Source organism: Natrix helvetica, assembly GCF_964273705.1.
Source record: "Natrix helvetica genome assembly, chromosome: 1".
Classification (NCBI taxonomy): Eukaryota; Metazoa; Chordata; class Lepidosauria; order Squamata; family Natricidae; genus Natrix; species Natrix helvetica.
The window spans coordinates 197141801-197162675 of NC_138548.1; the positions used below are offsets into that span (position 1 = coordinate 197141801).

General features: G+C 39.6%; 1 protein-coding gene across 7 annotated transcripts in view; it reads right to left on the bottom strand.

Annotated features, from left to right (window-relative positions):
- The window catches only part of L1CAM (L1 cell adhesion molecule), a 96235-nt gene that overhangs the window by 10054 nt on the left and 65306 nt on the right, over positions 1–20875 (bottom strand). For 3 of the 7 annotated variants that reach the window (XM_081938908.1, XM_081938906.1, XM_081938905.1), the window contains 8 exons: positions 16642–16861; positions 15044–15159; positions 13817–14036; positions 10907–11029; positions 9700–9870; positions 7826–7948; positions 6912–7076; positions 1292–1420 (listed from right to left, as the gene is read on the bottom strand). In XM_081938908.1, coding sequence (XP_081795034.1) covers positions 1292–1420; positions 6912–7076; positions 7826–7948; positions 9700–9870; positions 10907–11029; positions 13817–14036; positions 15044–15159; positions 16642–16861 — 1267 coding nt within the window. The remainder of the gene's footprint in view (positions 1–1291; positions 1421–6911; positions 7077–7825; positions 7949–9699; positions 9871–10906; positions 11030–13816; positions 14037–15043; positions 15160–16641; positions 16862–20875) is intronic. The other 4 variants (XM_081938911.1, XM_081938910.1, XM_081938909.1 and 1 more) reach the window with 2 other exon arrangements.

Here is a 20875-nt window from a genome sequence, read left to right on the forward strand (position 1 = left end):
GGGGGGTGAAGGTTGAGAGCAACCCTATAGTGCTAGGAAATTGGAGTTAAAGGGACCGTTGTAAAGAAGCACATGTCCATCCATGTTGTACCACAGCCTTCCCCAACCCCAGGCCCTCCAGATGCATTAGAACTACAACTCCCAACACTCACAGAAAGAATATTCAGTAACAGCACTGGCTAGAAAACAAGAGTGATTTATGTCCCGCACCTCTGAAAGGTGCAGAATTGGAGAAGATTGAAGACTAATCCATCGTCATCTCTGGATAGTTTTAAAGACACTTGTGAAGCATTATAAAAAGAAGCAATAGTGCTGTAAGAACAATAGCTCTATTATAATACTGCTACCACTACTGCTATCATCATCATTATCTTGATTTACTGCTTTGTCTTTCTGCTCAAGAGTACCTTTTTATTCTTGAACTGAAAAGAACAAACATATTTTCTCATCTTCTTTGGCAAGCAGTGATGGGAGTTGAAGTTTTAGAAAAGCTGAGATTAAGCAGATAGCGCAGCTATGTCTATAATATATCTCTCTCTATAAATTGTTATGTGCGTGTGTATGTTCCAGCATAACTCTGGAACGCCTCGAGCAATTTTAACCAAACTTGGTACACAGGTGACTTTCTCTTTGGAGAAAAATACTGTGGGGGTAAGACACCCTTAACACCCCCCCGGAGTGTGTTCTGTTAAGCTACAGCCTGTTGTGCCGTAAAATGGCTTCTACTGTACAGCACAGTGGATTTGCCATGATAATGGCTTCACAGTACTCCACAAGGGGACTCCCTCTGGTAAGGGGGAAAATCCAACATTAGAAATTACATTTGGTCTGGACCTTTCCCCCTTATAAATAAATACCCGGGCAACGCCAGGTTATCACATTGTGTTATATATTTCCCCACCATGTTTTTAGATCACTACCCTGAGCCTGATGTGCTATCTTGATTACTGGACTAAAAACTCATCATTTTCTGCCAGTCTGGCAGGCAATTGTGATTGTGGTAGTATACATCTCCAGCTCAGGAAGTCTGGCTTAAATGCATCTAGCCCAGACCAGCAGCTCAAGCGTTGATGTGAGCTTTGGATACAAGTCAAACTTCGAGCTCAGTTGTAAACTTCAGCTTCTTTTCTGTAAAATGGGAACGATAACAACCTACCTCACAGGACTGTTGTGAGGACCAACGGCACCAGGCACACTAAGCGTGCTATATAACTGATAACTGATAATAGCCTGGGGGGAAGCCCATGGGGGTCTGCCGCGAGGTGCTAGGGTGGGGCTGGGGGCACCTCACCCGAGTACTTGCCGCCCTTGCTGCGCTTGATGAAGCAGAGAAGCACTAGAACAAGGATGAGGAGGACAATGGCGCTGATAAATCCGATGAACCAACCTTCCGCAGCAAAGCTTTTTTGTCTCTCTTGAACTGTGGAAAATAATCAGTGCTTAGCATTAATATCATCTCACCAAAAGCTGCCTGTTTCCTACCAAGCAATGTGCTTGTCCAAAACAAGGGGCAGAAAGATGTTAATAGCCAATCCACCCCATAAGGACAATAAGCTACAGAGAGTGAGAATCTAGGGCTGCTGCTCTCCATGCAAAAAACCATACCATGGTCTGTCAGTGGTGGGTTTCAAACTTTTTTACTACTGTGGGCATGGCTTGGTGGGCATGGCAGGGGAAGGATACTGTAAAATCCCCATTTCCTTCACATCAGCTGGGACTTGGGAGGCAGAGAATAGATGGGGGCAGGCCGGCGGGGCCAGCCAAAGATGGTGTACTGGTTCTCCAAACTACTCAAAATTTCCGCTACCGCTTCTCCAGAACTGGTCAGAACCTGCTGAACATCACCTCTGTGGCCGCTGGGAGAATATTGGGGACTAATTCAAAGGGCTCCTTTTCATCTTTCCTGAGCTTGAAAGGACCTTGAGAAGCTGCACTACTAGATCTTTTCCACCTCCTCCTCCTCCTCCTCCTCTCTGATTGAGAGATAAAACCCATCTTCTTTCAGCATCTCTTGAGGGAGATGATTGCACATACTGCTGTCTACATTACACTGATCCTTATTTTAAAAAGAGCTTGCTTATTTCTAAAATGGCAATTAAGGAAAGTTTTAAAAGATAGGTTAAATTTAACATGTAGGGTATATTGTTCATATTCATACTTGAAAAAGAATATCACTGATATAATCCTTGGGGGGCGGAGGGTTAGCAGAAAGCATTTGCAGCTCATTTTAACTGGATGACTGGTTTCTCTTTAAAGAGAGCTGCTTTTATTGACTTTTCCCAGATGCATACATGATATGATCCTACAACCTGTGAAACAATATAGTTCAGGATCCCACCCTCTAACCCACAAGCCTCTGCTATCAGGGTCCATCCTCATGGCTGCTGCTGTGTTGCAATATTTTCGGAGATGACTTATTTCGGGGGAGGGCTTATTTTAGCGCATGCACTCAAAAGCCCGATTGGGTTTATTATCCAGGGAGGTCTTATTTTCAGGGAAACAGGGAATAGTATATTTGTAAATAATTTAATAAATAATATTTTAATTAATAGGACTACAAAGAATAATCAGGATAATAAAAGCTTCTTGGATAGTCCCATTGACCTTTGGGGTCAATATTGATTAGGGTAACCCTAATCTAGCTAGTGCCTTGATGACCTATGAATTACGATACCTCCTGAAGTTTACAGAACAATAAACTTCCTGTTCTCTACAAAAGGGGGAAAAACCAAATTATTACTCCATTTGCCCAGCAACTATTTCCCCCAAACTCTGAGCAATCGGTAAAACATTGCCTGCCTATCAAGAGACCATTCTCCATGTATATGAATGCCTATTGAAACCTATGGCAAATGCCATGATAAGAGTAGGCTTGCTGGCAGACACTTTTCTCAAATACTATAATCCTGTGATATTGACTAAGTTCCTCTAGCAGGTTGCTCTGCAGATGGATTTGCTTGGGAGAAATCTAGTATTAGTAGTGAATTCAGGAAGAATGAGGAGGAAGAAAAGGAGAAAAAAAATTCCCACGGAGGAAGGCAGCTTACCCACGCGTCACAAGATCAAATGCTGAGCTGGGTTTGTTGTGCCCAGCCAAGCTGGGCTGCAGGGTGTTTTTGTTGTTTATTTATTTATTTTGGGTTGGTGTTTTTTTTTAATATACAGAAGGAAATGGTGCCAATGCCAAAACAGCACCAATTCCATGTATGGAGGGACTCTGGAGTTACAAAAGCAATCCGCTAATTATGAAATGAAATCTCTTTTAGTGAAACCAAAAAGTCCCGTAAAAAGCCCAATCCGCTTATTGCTAATTTCCTAGGCAGTATATAAATACATGTTCAAATTATAAGATTCTAAAGTAGATTAAAACAAAACAGCACAGAATAGAAGCCGAGCCAAACTAACAGGAAAGATTAAGTAGGGTAAAGTTTTGGGGAAAAAATTATGTCTGTCCATCTACTTAGGGTACCTATTTATTTAGCAAATGAATATCTCTCCACTCATGTGCATGGTTACCAAGTGGCTTACAACAAAATAAAAGTATAATCAACTACTCCCCACCCTGAAATGTATGCCTCAAAACCCATGAAAATAAATTAGAATCCAAGAGCAACTCCTCAACATAGCAGCTCAAAAGCAATTAAAGACTTGAGAGCATACAAAATAATTTTTATCTAGTGCCTAAAAAGTAGCTATGCAGCCTGCAAAAAAAATCTACTATCTTATTCCTTTCCCATAGCTTGTATCACAGAGTAAGCAAAGGAAATGGCAATAAGAAATGAACACTTTCTGAAAATTTCTCCGTATCACAAACAACCACAAAACACCATTCTCGTGTTTTAAGCCAAAACAAACATATTATGCTGTACTATTATCATACTCAGGTCTTCCTAAAATTCGTTTACTAGTTATATTCTATGAAATATAAGGAATGAAGTGGTTTTCTTGTCTTTGTTGCTATGACATTTAACATATGGCAAGGCAGTCACTAACTCCCTGCTTTCTTCATCTTTTCCAAAGCCTAATGCGTTTCAAGGGTCTCCTTCAACCTCTCGCTTTCCAACAGTATGAAATTGGAATATGTTTTTTTCAAATGCTGGAGTGGTTTACCTTTCTTTGAAATGTCACATCAAATAAAACAACTATAAATAATAAATTACAAAATGTATTAAAATGCCTGAGACATCAGGAAGGAGGCAATATTTAAAACTAAATATAAGGCAATTACAAATACACATTCTTTGCAAAAAATTAACCCTCTGATATATCGAAAAATCCCAGCTATGAATAGAATTAAAAAAAAAAACCTGGAACCTTGCACAAATAATTTACCATTAAAATGTATTACATACTGGCCACGTACAACCCCCCCGTTTAGCAAAGGAGGTAAAAGTTGTGATACATCACATGATGACAATATGACACCACGAGTTTGACACCCTTGCTGTAGAGCAGGGGTGTCCAAACTTGGGAACTTTAAGACTTGTGGACTTCAACTCCCAGAATTCTGGGAGTTGAAGTCCACAAGTCTTAAAGTTCCCAAGTTTGGACACCCCTGCTGTAGAGTCTCTGATTCTGAATGTATGGACTCATTCTTCAGCAAGAGGAAAGAAGGAAGATCCAGCAAATTACTATACAGACCAGTTAGCTGAGATTAATAGCTCAGAAAAATCTAGAGCAGATCATTTTGATATGGATCTCAAAGCATTTTAGAAACAATAAACTAAGAGGTCAGCGTGGATTTGTCGTGAACAATTCTTGCCTTATCTATTTCTTTTTTAAATTGGATCATTTTGAATTGATTGTGGGAATACAGTAGGCACAACTGTAACTTGATTTCAGACAAAATATCCCAATGTCATGAGTAAAGTAAAGCGAGTAAAATGTGGGCTGGATAGCATGATAATTAAATGGAGCCAAAGCCTATTCAGAGTACTCACCTACAACTACTTTCCAATAGAAAATGTATAATTTAATATAAGCTTATAATTTAAGCTTATATTAAATTATACATTTTCTATTGGAAAGTAGTTGTAGGTGAGTTAATTCATAAATCACAGGAGTGTCAAGTATTTTGGCTAGGCTCCTTAAGTAGTGTGTTCATTTCTGGACATTACATTCAGAGAAATTAGAACAGGCTCTGAGAAAGGCAATGAAGATGATCAGAGGACTACAATCTAACTCCCATGAGGTAAGATGGTTCAAATACCTGGAGGGGATATCACTTAGAAGAAGAACCCTTTGGTCGTAAAGCACAGATGGGTTTAAGTTATAAGAAGCCCCATTATCATCAGCACCATCTTTTAATGACCCCTTAATTCCTTGCAGGATGGAGTCTGGGCAACTGAATGGAGCTAACACAGTGTTTAATGGCCGAATGCCCTTCCTGTCACCAATGAGGAGTTTTGTTCAGCAGATATAGTTTCATTGTGCCCAGAGGAAAAAATATCTTTCCCTACCTAGGATTGAACTCACAGCCTCCTGATTGTGAGGTGAGAGCTTCACCTCTAGGCCACTGCACCACTCCTATAGGAAGCCCCATTTTGACTGAGTATTTTTTTAAAAATCCTAAGAATTTCCGAAGAAGGAAAGAGTTTTCTTAAGCTGGTTTCATTCCTATCTGGTATATGTGGTCTGATTGGTGGAAAAGCCGTAAAACTAGAATACAAGGCCAGATCCCAACCTTGGTCAAGTAGTTGAAACTGCATCTCCATGCCATTTTCATTTTCCCTAGCTTCATAGCTAAATTAATTAGGTTGGGAGCACACAGTCCATGAAGCAACAAAGCAGCAGCCCTCCCAATGGCTAGTAGTGGATGATCAGTTCCACTCATTGCTAGCTTAGGAAATCATCCTACACTTTAAAATACCACAGTATCAATTCACTAGACAGCATAGTACTGGCAGATGTGCAGGGAGAGAAGGATGCTTTGCGATGGGTGGACAAACAGCAGTAAGGAGAAAGTGACAGTGACACCCCTGGGAGGGATTAGTGGATTCATTTGGTTAATCTGATAGACAGTTGTGAACAAAAAGGGTGTCCCTTTACAATCAGCCCCTCAGGGTCTCTGTTTGAAATTTGCCATGCACATTCCTAACAAGGCAAACCTCCTTCCTTTCCAATGTAATTATATTCCAAAACAAAAAAGTGAGGATGTCACTTGAATTTGAATTTGAACAAGGGAGAGTTTTCTTTAAAAACTTTAGGCTTGATAATTGGAAGCCAGAATTTTTAACTTTCCTAATTTGCTACTGAACTGGGAAATGAATAGAAATTAATCATTTCCAGAGCAACTTAGATCAGATGTTTCCAAACTTCTGGATCCATTCTTGGAAAGCATTCAGCAGGCTTTGCACAACCCTGCTCTAAACTATACGTATGTATCAAAAAGTTTACAAAGAGGACATGGAGTGCTAACTGTCAATAGCTATTGTTCATTTACTTTAAAGTTACATAGTAGACCCAATACATTCTTTTGTTGCTAGAAACTCCTTCCTTCCTTCCTTCCTTCCTTCCTTCCTTCCTTCCTTCCTTCCTTCCTTCCTTCCTACCTACCTACCTACCTACCTACTTCTTGCATTCTACTAATAGTTGCTTTGAAAGAGTGACAAGGAAATATCAAAATTTACCAAATGTGACATTTATGTGGTGTTTATCACCTGTTTTTTGATTGAGTTAGGAATTCATGGGAATAGTTTGTAATCTAGATCCACATTAAACTATGGATAAAATTGTTATTCTAGAGTTAGCTTGTCCTCCAACCTCTGATCCTATTCTGGCCAAATAAGTTAGTTAAGGAAACAACAAACAAGTAATTTTAAAAGATGAATTTTGAACATTTCTAGATTATTAATTAATAAATAATAAACAATAATGTCTTGGACGATTCCTGGTTCTCCAATGTAACTTACCCACACCACTGGTCTCCACATCTGACTCCCAAATGACTTGTATGTCGCCAGTACGGTGTTCTTTCACTAGTCGAACACAATACTGCTTGCCTGGCTGCAAATCTGGAATGCTGTATGAGCCCTGGCCAGAACTGGCCTTCCCTACAGGATGCCATTTTCCTTTGTCTGTTTGAAATAAAGGGAGAGAGAAAAAGGTTATGGTTGAGTTCCCCGCTCTCCTGAACCAGTATGTGTTGCCTTTGATTTTAGTTTAGTAGGAATCCAGCCAGTTATAAATGTATTGCTGTCACGGATTAATACCCAATTTTTCATTATTCTTCAGCTAGCTGATGGAAAGTAGACTTTGCTATGGACTCCCAGTCATCGAAAACCACTTATTTCCTCATAAGGGAAGTAGGAATTTACAAGAGGAGGCCTTCAAAAGGAAGAAACATGCCCCATTGCAAATCACTGGTTTTGCAACATATAAAATTAGCAATTTCAATAAATCAGCTTGGCAGGCAGGGAGAATTCCTCGTCCCTGCCAAAGATATTGCTACAGATGATGACTGGAAAGAGGGAAGAAAAAACAATAAGAAGAAACCTGATGGGTCAGGTCATAGATTCCATCTAGTCCTGCATTCAGTGTTGGAATTGAATGGAAGATTTGGAAAGCTCACACATTTGAAGCCTTGAATAGAATGAAAAGCCTCTCTCTCTCTCCCCCTTTCCCTCCTCCCTCCCTCCCTCTTCAGGTGTAGGAAAAGAGTGGTAGAATGTCTATGGTACGAGATGTTGGTGAAAGAAGATTTTGTAGGGGGGCATCAACAGTGAGTGATCTTCAGAGCCTTTCACCCCAAAAGATGCTTACTCATGGCTGAGATAGGACAACGAAGACAATACAAGAAAGAGGACATCCACCTCCCTCCTCTTACCTGTTTTGCTCATAAGTTGGACTGCAAACTCCACATCTCGCTGGTTCTGACGAGGGATCCAGATGATGGTGGTGAAGTTTTCTCCTGTCTCACCCACACTGATGTTTACAAAAGACAAGTTCACTGGGCATAGAGGCAGGGAGAAAATGAGGGAGAAAAGTATTAAAATCACAATCTCTGGAGAATCTACACAAGTCCCACCCTTGCAGGCTTCAGAGCGAACAGCAAGGTCATGAAGACCTCAGAAAAACTACCAGATTAACTATATTCCCGCTGTGGGAATTGGGACATACTCATCCAATTTCTGTGGCAGCAATATAAAACTAGTTTGCCAATGGAGTCGGTGGCCTAGCAGGTTCTGTGGTAGTTCCTCATTCATACCTGCCTTTGCTTAATTTCCCAGCCCAGACAAAATCAGGCATCTGGGGCGGGGAAGGGGGGATCCCTGGAAAGAAGCTTTTAAAAAGTAAAGGGAGAAAAAAAAAGTAAAGCTGAGATCAAAGAAAGGACTCCCACCCTGAAGGAGCTGCTGTAGTGTAGCTGCAACTGCACAAAAAATGGTCCCTGTGAATATTAATGTTTTTAGCTAAAAATTCCATGTTTTTACATTGTGTGTGCCTAATGGTTACTCTCTCCATGAGTTCTGATTATGTTGCCAACACAACCTGATACACGGCTGCTGTAGTTTCCTGTTTTCAAATTGCTTTACACATGCGGGACCATCCACTATGACATCTGATACTTCAGTATCGCTGAGTAGATACAGACACACATATGTTCATATCATGTTATTTACTTTTGGGTGAGCAGCATTATGTAGAGCGCAGTAAAAGAATAAGAAATAGTTAGATAAAGCAATTAGAAGGTGAGATAAGGGGAAAATATTAGGAAACATAGCACTCAAACCATTCAATACATTTCTCCATATTGTTATATCAAGCTAAACCAAGCATTCTACCACCTGAAAGACTATACTGTCATTTTATTTTGAATTCAATCCACATTCATTCAGCACTCGTTCATTCTCAGCCCTACCTCTTCTTATTTGACCACCCACACTAAGTAACTAATTCTATTGTATTCAATTTCACATGCATGCTTCTTTTGAATACCCAACTCTCGCCTCAATATAACGAAATAGGCAGAACACACTCACAAAGCTTTTCACAGCTGAAAGGAGGACAAAATTAAAGGAATTGTGACGTAGAAAGGCACAGGCTAACAGTGTAAACAATTCGAGTAAACCCTAGTAGAGATTTAATCTATGGAAATATCATAGGGCCAATTATGGTCCACAGGGGAGTCCTTGACTTACGACCACAATTGAGATCAGAATCTCCATCACCAAAACAGTCATAAAGTGAATCATTACATGATTCAATATTATGACCATTCTTAACATGGTGGTTAAATGAATCACCAGGCTTGTTAAATGAATCATGCAGTCATTAAGCAAATCCAACTTCCCTAATGGGCCACAGGTTACAATGACAAAACTGCAGGATGCTGCCACTGGTTGTAAAGGTGAGCCAAATTGCAATCACGTGATTGCTGGAATAGTGTGATGGTTGTAAGTGTGAAAAGATGTCATAAAGCCATGGATGCTCAGGAGGAGGTCAGGTCAGTCATAGTCTCTCATCCCAGCCTACTTTACAGAGTTATTATAAGTGAAAATTGAAACAGGGAGCACCATGTTTTCAAAATGAGCTTCTGAACAAAAGGCAAGGATCAAACCAAACCGGGGATGGGGTGGTGGGTGGGATTAAGTGTATTTAAGCTCAGCACATTAACCATGGCTTCTAAGAGAATATTGTAGGAAATATATCATCCCTTTCTCTAATATTAGTAGGAAATATTTTTAAGGCTTCGCATACCTGACTCGCGCATTGTATGCTCCTCAAGTAAGGATATTTCTCCTCGACCCTCTTTGGTTTCTGCCCACAAGGAGAATTTGTAGGGAGTGCGGGGATCAAGATCGCTGAGATTGAGGTTTAACTGGGTGGCTGGGATGTGGATGTTGCCAATATCCATCTCTGTCTGATTGGCTAGGCACAAGATGGCAGAAGAGTAACAGGTCAATTATCAGACAATAATACCATTGTCATCCAACTTGCTGTCCCTATCGGATGGATTTCATTTCACAGAACCTGTCAGCTTGGAGAAGGCGGGTAACAAGCCAGAAAATGCAAATCCTGTTCTGAGTCTGTAGTGTTCAACAAGCATAAAACAGGCAAGAAGGAAGAAGCATTAAGGGAAGGAAAATGGGAGAGATATTAAAAATGGAATCGGATTGCTAGCATTTTGTGGCAAAAACCACCGAATGCTAGCTAGTGATTCTCGCCACAATATGCTAGAAATCAGATTCCATTTTTAATATGTCTCCCATCCTGAGTCTCTTTAAGTCCTTTCAGATTCATCAGAAAAATGATTATCTACTACTGAAAATAAAGGAATGGAAGGAAGACGCAATCATTTTGCTTTCAAAAAACTATAACCCATTCTGGTGCCACATATTTTACTAAGACGCAGGTACATAGAAACCAGCATGGTGAAAATCCTGTGAAACCAGTCTCTGCCTTGAAAAAATATTGTAAGAAGAGGTAAATTCAGCTTATAGAAAACAAGACTTGAGGGGAGGAGGGTGGAAATGGTAGGGTTCTTGAACTAACTGAAAGACTGAGGGTTATTCTTCTTCTGTATTACAGCAGGAGGTAGGATTACAACATCAGGTGGAAACGGCAGGAAGCAAATTTCAGCAAAACATCAGGGAAGTATTTGATCTGAGAAGCAGTTGTTCTTCTTTGCTGGGGATTTTTAAGTATAGGCCAGATAGTCATCTCACAGAGATTCTAGCTGCATCCTTCATTGCTGAACCTTGATCACCTTCAAAGGTCCTTTGACTCTATCATTCTAATTAACAGTATTGATGCAGAAGTAAAAATCACTCGAAGAAAGTTGGGACAAGAACAGCAGCATCAAAAGCAACATACCTAAATATAAAATATGTGTGAGGGTTTTCCTCTTCGGGTTCCCTGTGCTACAGTACAGACCCTGAAAAACCCAGAGCTGCTACAGACTCACCTTGTTGATATCCCAACACGTATCTCAGTAATTTCCCGTTAGGGAATTTTGGAGGCATCCACTCTAGCAACACTGCTGTGTCCGAGAGATAGTCCAGCTGAAAGGATTCAGGGATGCTAGGTACTACGTAAGGAGGCAAAGAGAAATGGAGAGTGAAGGGCACAAGGAATGTAAATGTGAAGGAGTGGGTTATAAGTGGGAAGAAAGCTGTAGTAGACAGGGCATGCTCCATCCTTTTGCATTCTCCAAATACTTGGAGCAAATTCCTATTAGCAAGAAGAAGCCCATCAAAACAAAAGATCTATATGCCGTTAACAATGCATTCATCGCATAATTCTTAATTTATCTACACTCTCTGTCACCTTAGTATTGCAACCAAAACCACAACAGAGGTCCTGATAGAATGAAATCACTGTTGTTATGAAGAGGAAATAAAATTATCCTACAGTAGAATGGATGGGAAACTTCAAGTCCCAAGGACAGGTATGCTTTGAGTCCTTTTTGACTGCAATGCTGTACTGCAATTTTTCTGCCACTCAGAGGGTGGGAAATAAAGAGTTTGATGTCTTTTCTACATGACATAATACTACACCACAAGAGTCTATCTTAAACACGCAAATTGGGAGTTGTGCTGAGGATTACCAGATCACAAAAAGTGAGGGGTCCTGAGTTCCAAAAATGGATTTCTATGACAGCTTAAGCCCAATGAAACATCTTATCCTTGAGACCAAGATGGTACCTTTACTATAATCTTTTAAGATTACCATAGATAAGGTGACCAACCGTCCTCCTTTAGGGAGGACAGTCCTTCTTTTGTAAGTTCTGTCCTCCCTCGAAAAGTTTCCTCCTACATGTCCTCCTTTTTGATATTTGAAGGCTAATCTGTTGCGCGTTATGTGACATATTTTATTAAACAGTTTTTAATGGTGTTTTTTTTACTTCATCGCAAGTATATTGAACAGATATTGAATCTTGTGTTGAATTTTTATCTAAAGAAATGTTAGACATTAAAATAGACGACAATTGTCTCTTTGAAGAAATTAGAAGACTGAATGTATATTTAAATTCTGAAAAATTAATACAATGGGAAAATCAAAACGTTGAAATTGATAAAAGATGGGTGGATATTTTCAGCCATTTCAAAAATGAACATATTCCATGTGAACATTTATTTATACTTGTTCAATTTACGTTGTGCTACCCTGGAACTAATGCAGCAGTTGAAAGAGTTTTTTTCAATTGCCAATGATTTTTGGACAAGTGAGAAATCGAGATTAAATGTTGATACTCTAGCTGCAGCACTTGCCGTAAAATCCAATATGAAGGATATTTCTTGTTCAGATATTTCCAATATATTGTTACAAGATGATACATTGACAAAAAATATTAATTCAATGGAAAAGTACTCATTTAAATAATAATTAACAGGCATGTAAGCATAATTACAATATAAAATGTTGCAAATGTTTTTATTATGCATATATCATATTTTAGTGTATTATTGTTGCAATGAATAAAATATTTCTTTTATTTACGATATATTTTTTCCAATTTATTTGTCCTCCTTTTCATTGTAAGAAAGTTGGTCACCTTACCATAGAGCAGTGTTTCTCAACCTTGGCAGCTTTAAGTGCATGGATTTCTGGGAGTTAAAAGTCCACAAATCTTCAATTTGCCAAGGTTGAGAAACACTGACAGGGAACATTTGAGGAGTAGATTGTCAACTCAAGCTTGACCCAAAGCCCTCTCTCTAGCTTTTGTTTTTAGTGGTTTGCATTTTTATTGTTATGTTTTTAGAATTTTCGAGTTTAGTGTTAATTTTAGATAATCTATGACTGAGGCAGCATATAAATGATGCTAACTAATGAGGCCTTCACTAAGTTTTAATAACATAAAGAAAAACATAATTTCCTCCAATCCAAAAAAATCCAGCTCAGATATGGATCCACACTCAGATATGCAGTAATATATTTTGCCCACTTTCTACTATTACTCCTATTGCAGTGCTAACCATTATTTCTGTATAACAGTAATAGTAACAATAACAGCAATAATCCCCCCCCTCAATATCTACTTAACGCAAAGTTTCACTTTTTAGACAATGGTTTCTACAAACTGATTAATTGACCGGGCAGGGGAAGCTGTGGTTAATAGAGGCTCATTTTAATTTATTTGATTTAGGATTAACCCTCCTTCAATCCAGATTTATGCTTTATACCAAGGGTGTGAAATTCAAGGCCCGGGGCCCAGATTCAACCTGTGGGGTACTTAGATCCAGCCTGTGGAGCTGCGCTGGAAACAGTGAAGGACCGCCTGCGGTGCCTCTGCCAGAGAAAATGGAGCTCAGGAGGGCCACCTGTTTTCACTGGCAGAGGATTGCAGGAGGCCGTCGCAGGTGAAAACAGAGTTCAGGAGCCCGTTTTTGCTGGCAGAGCACTCGGCCCACCACAGGCGCCCCAACACGAGTGGTATTGAGCTGGCCATGCCCACCCCAGGCCTCCAAGGTTCAAACACAACCCTGATGCAGCCCTCAATGAAATCAAATTTGACACCTCTGCCTTATAGACTATTTCCCTGGTTGCATTCCATATTTTCTCGTAAAATTAAAATATCATAAATTGGGTTGCCAAATAGGAAAACAGTTGGACAGCCTGGGATTTGTTTCCTTTCAGCACATCCCATGCCTTTCAGATCTGGCCTGTGAGCAAAGGATTTCTGTGTTCACAGCTCATGTTTCAACTCTTTTGTACATTCTGTCAGATATTCTGCACATAATGCGAGGTCCAAATAAAGTAACATGGACAGAGAGAGCTTTTAGGAATAGGAGCAGATGTTGGAAAGAGGTTCAGAAGGTAGATAGAGGGAAGCACAGATTGAAAGGTCTGAGGGTGAAAGGCGGCCGGTTCTTACCTCCCTCAGGTGTAACAAACTCCATGGCCTCGCTGCGGGGCCCCTCCCCCCGCCCATTCAACACTGCCAGCTGAACCTGGTACCGGCTCCAGGGCCTGAGGCCCCCCAGTATGACTTCAGACACATTCCCCAAAATCAGCAGCTCCCCGTGGGGATGGAAGTGAAGATGGGCCTGTCGGCGGCTTCGTTCTGCCAGGGTTCCCAGCCTGAAGTAATACACCTGGTGAAGGTGGAATTTCAGAGAAAGAAAGAGAAAGAGGGAGAAATTATTTGCCCAGATTCAAGATACCCACATCTACCAGCTCACTCAGTATTGGCAATTTTTTTTTTTTAATGCCTGTCATCGTAAGTGGAATCGCTCACTCCTCCCCTCCAAAATGTGTTGGAAGAGTGCCTCTGAGCATGTCAAGAATTATGTCTCCTTCTTAATTTGTATGAATAGAAGGCATACAAGGCCAAAACGCTTTTCAGCATGTACCGAATGTTCCCTTCCCTGAAGGGCACCTTTAACAAGGAATCGCTCACAAAAAGCAGGGAAATGATACAAACAAAACATACAATTTCTGGGTTTACATTCAGTTGTAATTCTAGCCTGGTCAGTAAACTTCTGGCCGAATGGCAGTTCTATTCAGAGTCTTGCTGAAGTCCCACAGGCCAGTGTTTACCCTGAGTTTAAAAAACAAAAAAATTAAAAAGCAATTCTGCAGCAAATCAACCTCAGTTCTGTACCATAAACATCCACATCTTGTAACCTATGTGGCTATATTATACCTGAGGACTTTCCACTGTTCCTCTTATGTGGTGAAATTTGTTCTGCATCAGTTGACGCTTTATATATTATTTACTCTGGTTTTACTACTTGGAGATGCAATATTACAATAGCTTGAGAATTTATATGAAGGATAAAGTTTACAATATGAAGGCAGTTAGCAGGATTTATACGAGAGATAATGTTTACAGTAATTCTGACATAACACATTTCTCTCCCACCCCACCCACCCCCACTCTGGATGTGGAGTTTTCCAAATATTTTGAATTTTAACCCATAATACTCCAGCTAGCCTGCCCTTTGAAGATTCTAGGAGTAGTATTACCGCAATTAGGCTGCAGAAATCTATCCAACCACTAGATATGTCCAATTCTAACATATCTCGAGGGCACCAAGTAATTTAAAAAGTACTTCAAATGCTGTCCTCCAGGATACAATGCGAAGTTCTTATGCCATACCTTGAATCCCTTGAGATGTCCCAAAATTTTCTCTCTGTTGGGAAGGATCCAAGAAAGCTTGATTGTAGTGCTGTTTATCATTTCAATCAGAAGATCTTCAGGGACAGCCTCAGGCACTGGGGAAAGAGGGATCCTTTACACTTAAAATTTCAGCAAGAAAGGAAGGGGGGATGAAAGTTCAGCCTGACAGTTCTACAAAGAGACATGACATTGGGAATTCTGCAAGTGCCAAGACTCCAAATCCCCAAAGAAAACCCTGTTGGGGAATTCCTCTATTAAGATAGTCCCAAATGTCATGAAGTAGCACAACAGCAAGCTTTTTGATTGTATAATATGCTTTATCAAGTTGGAAGCAAAGTTGGCAGAGAGAGAAAAAAATCAGAAATGGCATTCCCAATCCTTCTAAGCAGTACAGTAAAACTCCTCCCTGCCAGCATGAGAGAGAAAAAAGTTGGAGTATCACAGGAGGCACAAATATAAATTAAAATGAAGTGAAAGAAGAAATCTCTAATGTACTGTGCAATATTAGAAATGATTACTAAGAAATCTCCCAGTGAGGTTAGCTAAGTAGGTTCAGTATTGGAATGTTAATTGGGTCAAGGTCTTCCAGTACTACACAAATTTCAGTTTGAATTTTTGGGAAAGTTTTAGTTGAAACTGCTGGCTGAATAAACAGGCAACAGCCCACCCTCAATTTAGAAAAAATAAAATCCAGCCATTTCAAGGACCTGTCTCCAGTATTTTTTATCTACATATGACCAAGGTGACTATGATGGTGAAAGCAAGAACTGAATTCTGTCATTAAAGACTTCTGTATGCTTAAAACATCCAATTATACAGGACTGTTGGCGTAAACTGTTACTTATCTTTTTGGCAGTTTCTGCTGGATATGGGCGAGAAGTAAATCCTGCTCCGTTTGTTTTACTAAGTAGTAAAACCATTCACCATCCAACAGAGCTATCTGTCCTTGAAGGCAGCCAGACATTATAGAAGAAAAGCCACAATAGATTGTGGCATGTTTCTCAACCTGCGCAGCTTTAAGATGCCTGGACTTAAATTCCCAGAATTCCTTAGCCAGCAATGCTGGCTAGGGAATTCTGGGAGTTAAAGTCCATGCATCTTAAAACTGCCCAGGTTGAGAACAATGGACTATGGGTTTCAAAAATTAGGAGGCACCAAAAATTTTCCAACAGCAATTTTCAAACTAACAAGCCTGCAAGGATGCTATCAGACTCCTTCTCATTGGAGGAAGCAAGAGTAACACATTTGAATCCTTTTTTCTTTTTCGAAAGCAAACGTTTTCAGAAATAAGGATTTAAAAACAACCTCAGAAATGTGAGAGAAATGGAAATCTTAAATTCAGGGTGGAGAGCAATAATAGCATAGCAATGTTCTACTGGATGTTTCGAAAAAGAAGATCAGTGCTCAGCATCTAATTTGGTTTCCTGCCACGGTTGGCATTGAAATCATCTACATTAGCTCCACCCCTCCTCCATTTGACCCCCAGATGTACTGGGATTAAAACTCCCTCAATTTGTAACATAACTGAGTTTTGTTGAATCTATGGGCATAATGCGAATGGATCCCTCATTACTCACCATCCTCCCCTGAGTAACCTTTTCCAGGTTCAGGTTCAGGCCCTTTGCCAAAATCATTCTGTGCTTGCACTTTGATCTCATAAGGCGAGAAGACAGGGGTATCTGTCACCAGTACAGGAGGCTCTTCAACTTCCACCTCATCCCATTGTCCTTCATTCTCAAGCCGCCATTGTACGCGATACTTCACCATTGGGGCATTCCACTCCTTCTGAGGCAAGGGCTGAAAAATGAGCAGGAGGAAGAGAAAAAATGTACAGTCAACAGCAGCCTTGGGTGAGAGAACAAAGTTCATTGAATGGGAACACTTTGGCAGAACACTTTTCAGTAATCTTTTCCAGCTGTTTTGAAGCCGGCAATGAGATCACTTTCACTCCTGCATAACAATAGCAAATCAAAGCTATACATTGGCCTCAAACAGAGGAAGGTACTGTAATCTGGTAGCCTACTAATTAATTTGGATTTTTACACTTCGCAGCTCCAGCCAGCATGGCAGAAGAATTGTGAGAAAACACTCTACAAAAAGAAAACAGAAGCTTTTCATAATCTCTTACAATTCTAGAACTCTAGGTTTAGTTAGTTTACTTTATTGTCACTGTAACTCGTACAATGAAATTAATTGCCATCTTCAGTGTACATTATAATTATAAAAATAAAACACAAACACACATCCTTCACATTCTATACAATTGAATTGAAAACCGATATTGCACTATACAGTAGAATTCAATATAGTTACTGCCCTGCGATAGAAACTGTTTTTCAGCCTATTTGTCCTTGTTTTTATTACCCTGTACCGTCTGCCAGATGGTAATAGTTCAAAAAAAGGGTGCCCAGGATGAGATGTATCTTTAGGAATGTTTTGAACTTTCTTAAGGCAGTGGGAGCTATAAAGCTCTTCCAAAGAAGGGAGAGGGCAACCAATGATCCTTTGGGCAATGACGTTAGCCCTCTGGAGTGTTGTCCTATCTGCCTCTGTTCAATTGGCAAACCAGACACAGGTGCAGTAAGTTAAAATGCTCTCTATGGTGTATCAGTAGAAGGTCACCAGCAGGGGACCTTTAGGTCCCCTAAAGAAGACAAAAGGTGAAAGATTTGTGACAGACTAAATCATAGGCTTTTTCACCACAGAGTGTGTGGATTCTGTTATCTGAAAAAGCAGCAGTAGCTATCAACTCTGCTTTTATTACCCTTAAAAAGTTATTAGAAAAATCAATGGGGGGATAAAACTATCAATGCCTATTAGTCACAGTATTTTCAGGATCAGAGGGAGTAGGCCTCTTGACACTAATTGCTCAAGAACACAAAGAGAAGGGTTCTCTCTTGCCCTTTCTAGAGCATTTGAAACTTTATGAAGTTAATCTTAGTGTAAAATGTGAATGATTAGCAAGTGATTGTTTGTTTGGTCAGTTTTTGTTTAAAAAGTAAATTCATGGAGGGGATAAATTAATTGTGTTTACACATAATGTCAAGGCTTTTAAATTATAGTGATCTTGTATATACCTAAGAAAGCTATAATGAATGGACTCACACATCTTGCTTAATTTAAGTGAACCTCGTTATAGCTTAGGATGAAATGTGAGCCCACTCATCCTTTTGACCGTAGCTTTCAGTTAAAAGGAAAAATGGGCCATGACTTCATGGAAAGCAAAATAAGAAATATCTGCTCAGAAGGGTATGGTATTCTCATGAACGATGCACTCATGCAATTACATGCAGAATTTGCGATCTTTGCGGGTCAACAGGTGCATACCAATAGATACTGCAGTTTTGCACAGCTGTGCGGTTAGAAGACTGAGAAACATAAATCGACTCCATGTTGTAACTGGGTTCATGGACACAGCCTGCCATCACAGGCAGAATAGAGGATGTAAATTCAACAGATCTTTGAAACATTTAGCTGTGCAAGAAGATAGTATAACCTCTTACAGAGACATATTTAACTGAAACAGATGATAAATTTAAACCTTTTGCCTTTTAAGCAAAAAGAAATCCTTGAAAAATCACTGAAATATTACAATTTTTTATAGCAAACTTAGAAATAAAAGTCCATCTTAAGGGCACAGGTTTTTCTAAGAATTAGCAATGTAACCTTCTAGTTGAATGTCTGCACAGGAGAATCCATGCTGTCAAATTGAGGCCTTGGTGGTCTGTGTAATATGCTGTCTCCTTGAAAAATAAGTTTTCTCAAATAAGCAGAGAACATCTCAGTGACAGAGTCAACGTTCAGCTGCCTCTGTCACTGTGGGGGTTATTAAAATGCACAGTGATAGTAGCTGGGGAAGAATAAATCTTAGTAATGTGAAGGATTAGAGCAAACACCTATAAAAGTGATTTAATCCATTTATGATCCATCTGCCAATTTCCGATCATGAATAGAACTTCAGAAACTGCTTGTTGGTAGATGCAAACAGATGTAGGCTGAGCAGAAGAAGAGAAGACGCAAGGCTTCAGATTAGGGCATCCATTTGTGGAATGATTATATCCAGCTTAACATGGCTGGCTGGCTTTCAATATTACCACTGCAGTGTCTCACTGAATGCATCCATTTCAGAGATTAGTAGTTAAGCAAAGCAAATCTGCTAAGGAACCACATATGTAACTGAAGAAATGGAAGATGTTTTGAAAAGTCATTTTTGGGAACCTGGTAGTTTGAACATGGAAGTTTAGGGACAAAGGCATTTAAATTAAATTAAATTAAAATATCATTTATATTATTATCATTTATATTATATAGGTTTTCCATTAGCAAGATATGGGTTGAATGAAGGAAGGATCTAGCCAAGCCACTTCATAGGTAATGTAGGCAGTACCTGGAGTATAGTTAGCGCATTGATTGAAAGCTAAAAATGATAACTGTTTCACAAAAGGGGTATTTTTCTCTTGTAGAGAGAATGTGGAATGTAGGTCTGTGACTTCTGGACCAGAGATTATAATGAAAGGTCACCAAATTGTGATGAGCCTGCATCTAAATTGAAGGGATTAGAACTTTGAGGCAGATCACTGGGTTAACTCGATCCCAAAATTCAGGAGCAGATCTATGAAATGTAGAAGAAGAGTAATAACAGGAGGGATTCTTTTTTAATGTATGAATTAGCTGTGAGTCATGCAATCAAAGAAATGACAAGTTTAGACCTTTTTTCCTTTCATTTCCTTTAGGCTAAAGAAAAAACTGAAGAATATTACACTTTTAATAGCAAAGATGGAAATAAAAATCAATCGTAATATTACCAGAATATTACACCAAAGAAATGTGGATGTAGAAGACAAATCTGTAGCCTTTGGGTATTGTTCCTGGTTGAAAATACCTTTTCCAAGCAAGTTTTTTATTCACAGTGCTTTCATTAACAAGTCATTGTTGAGCTGAGATTAGGGTTTACGGGGAATTTTAGCAATTGAATTGTTATTTCTACAGAACTAATTTATTACCTGACCTAAAATAGCTTAGGAAGGGGATTTACCCCATTTCTTTTTAATTATTTTCCTCGGGTATTCAGAAGACAAGCAGGCAATGGACAACCTTACAGTTCAGTTAACCAAATATGAATTTAAATCAAACTGTGACCTAATCCTCACAAAAAATACATGGGTATTTCAGATATGCAGGAAGCAGAGGCCTGGCTAACAGGTGCTATTTATTTCATATTTCCTCTGTCTTGGTGATAGGAAAGTCAGCTTCTAATATTTATAGCATAAAGAGGTAGGTACAACTCACAGTAGGCTAGATAACTGAGCTCATCCCATCCAAATTCCCAGGAAAGAGGATAGTATTTTAAAAACACACTCTTTGTAGCTCAAATTAGAGGTCTGAACATCCCAAAGTAGTGTCCATCTTAGTAATATGATCTTCTATGGGACTAAATAAAAAAACATGAGTCTGAAGAATCCCGTTGCAGCAAGGGGTTCTTGTCCCTCAGGACTGTTCAGTCTGTTGTATTTATTCTTTGATTACCCATCTTGTTATGACCTCTTCCAATGCCTACTGCATACTGTCCACTCTTGATTTTTGTTGCAACAGCCAGAATTATGGCACCAGAAAGTTGTCAGATTGGAAGTCACAAAAGGGCTATGGAGTAGAATATGCTGCTTTTTCTGTCCCTGGACTCATGACTATCACAACAGATAGCAGCAACAGAGCAACAGCTGAAAAAAATGGAACATGGGGCGGAAGCAGTGGTGGGTTACAATCGGTACGTTCCAGTACGGATGTACCGGTGCCTCCCGGGAGCACCAGGTA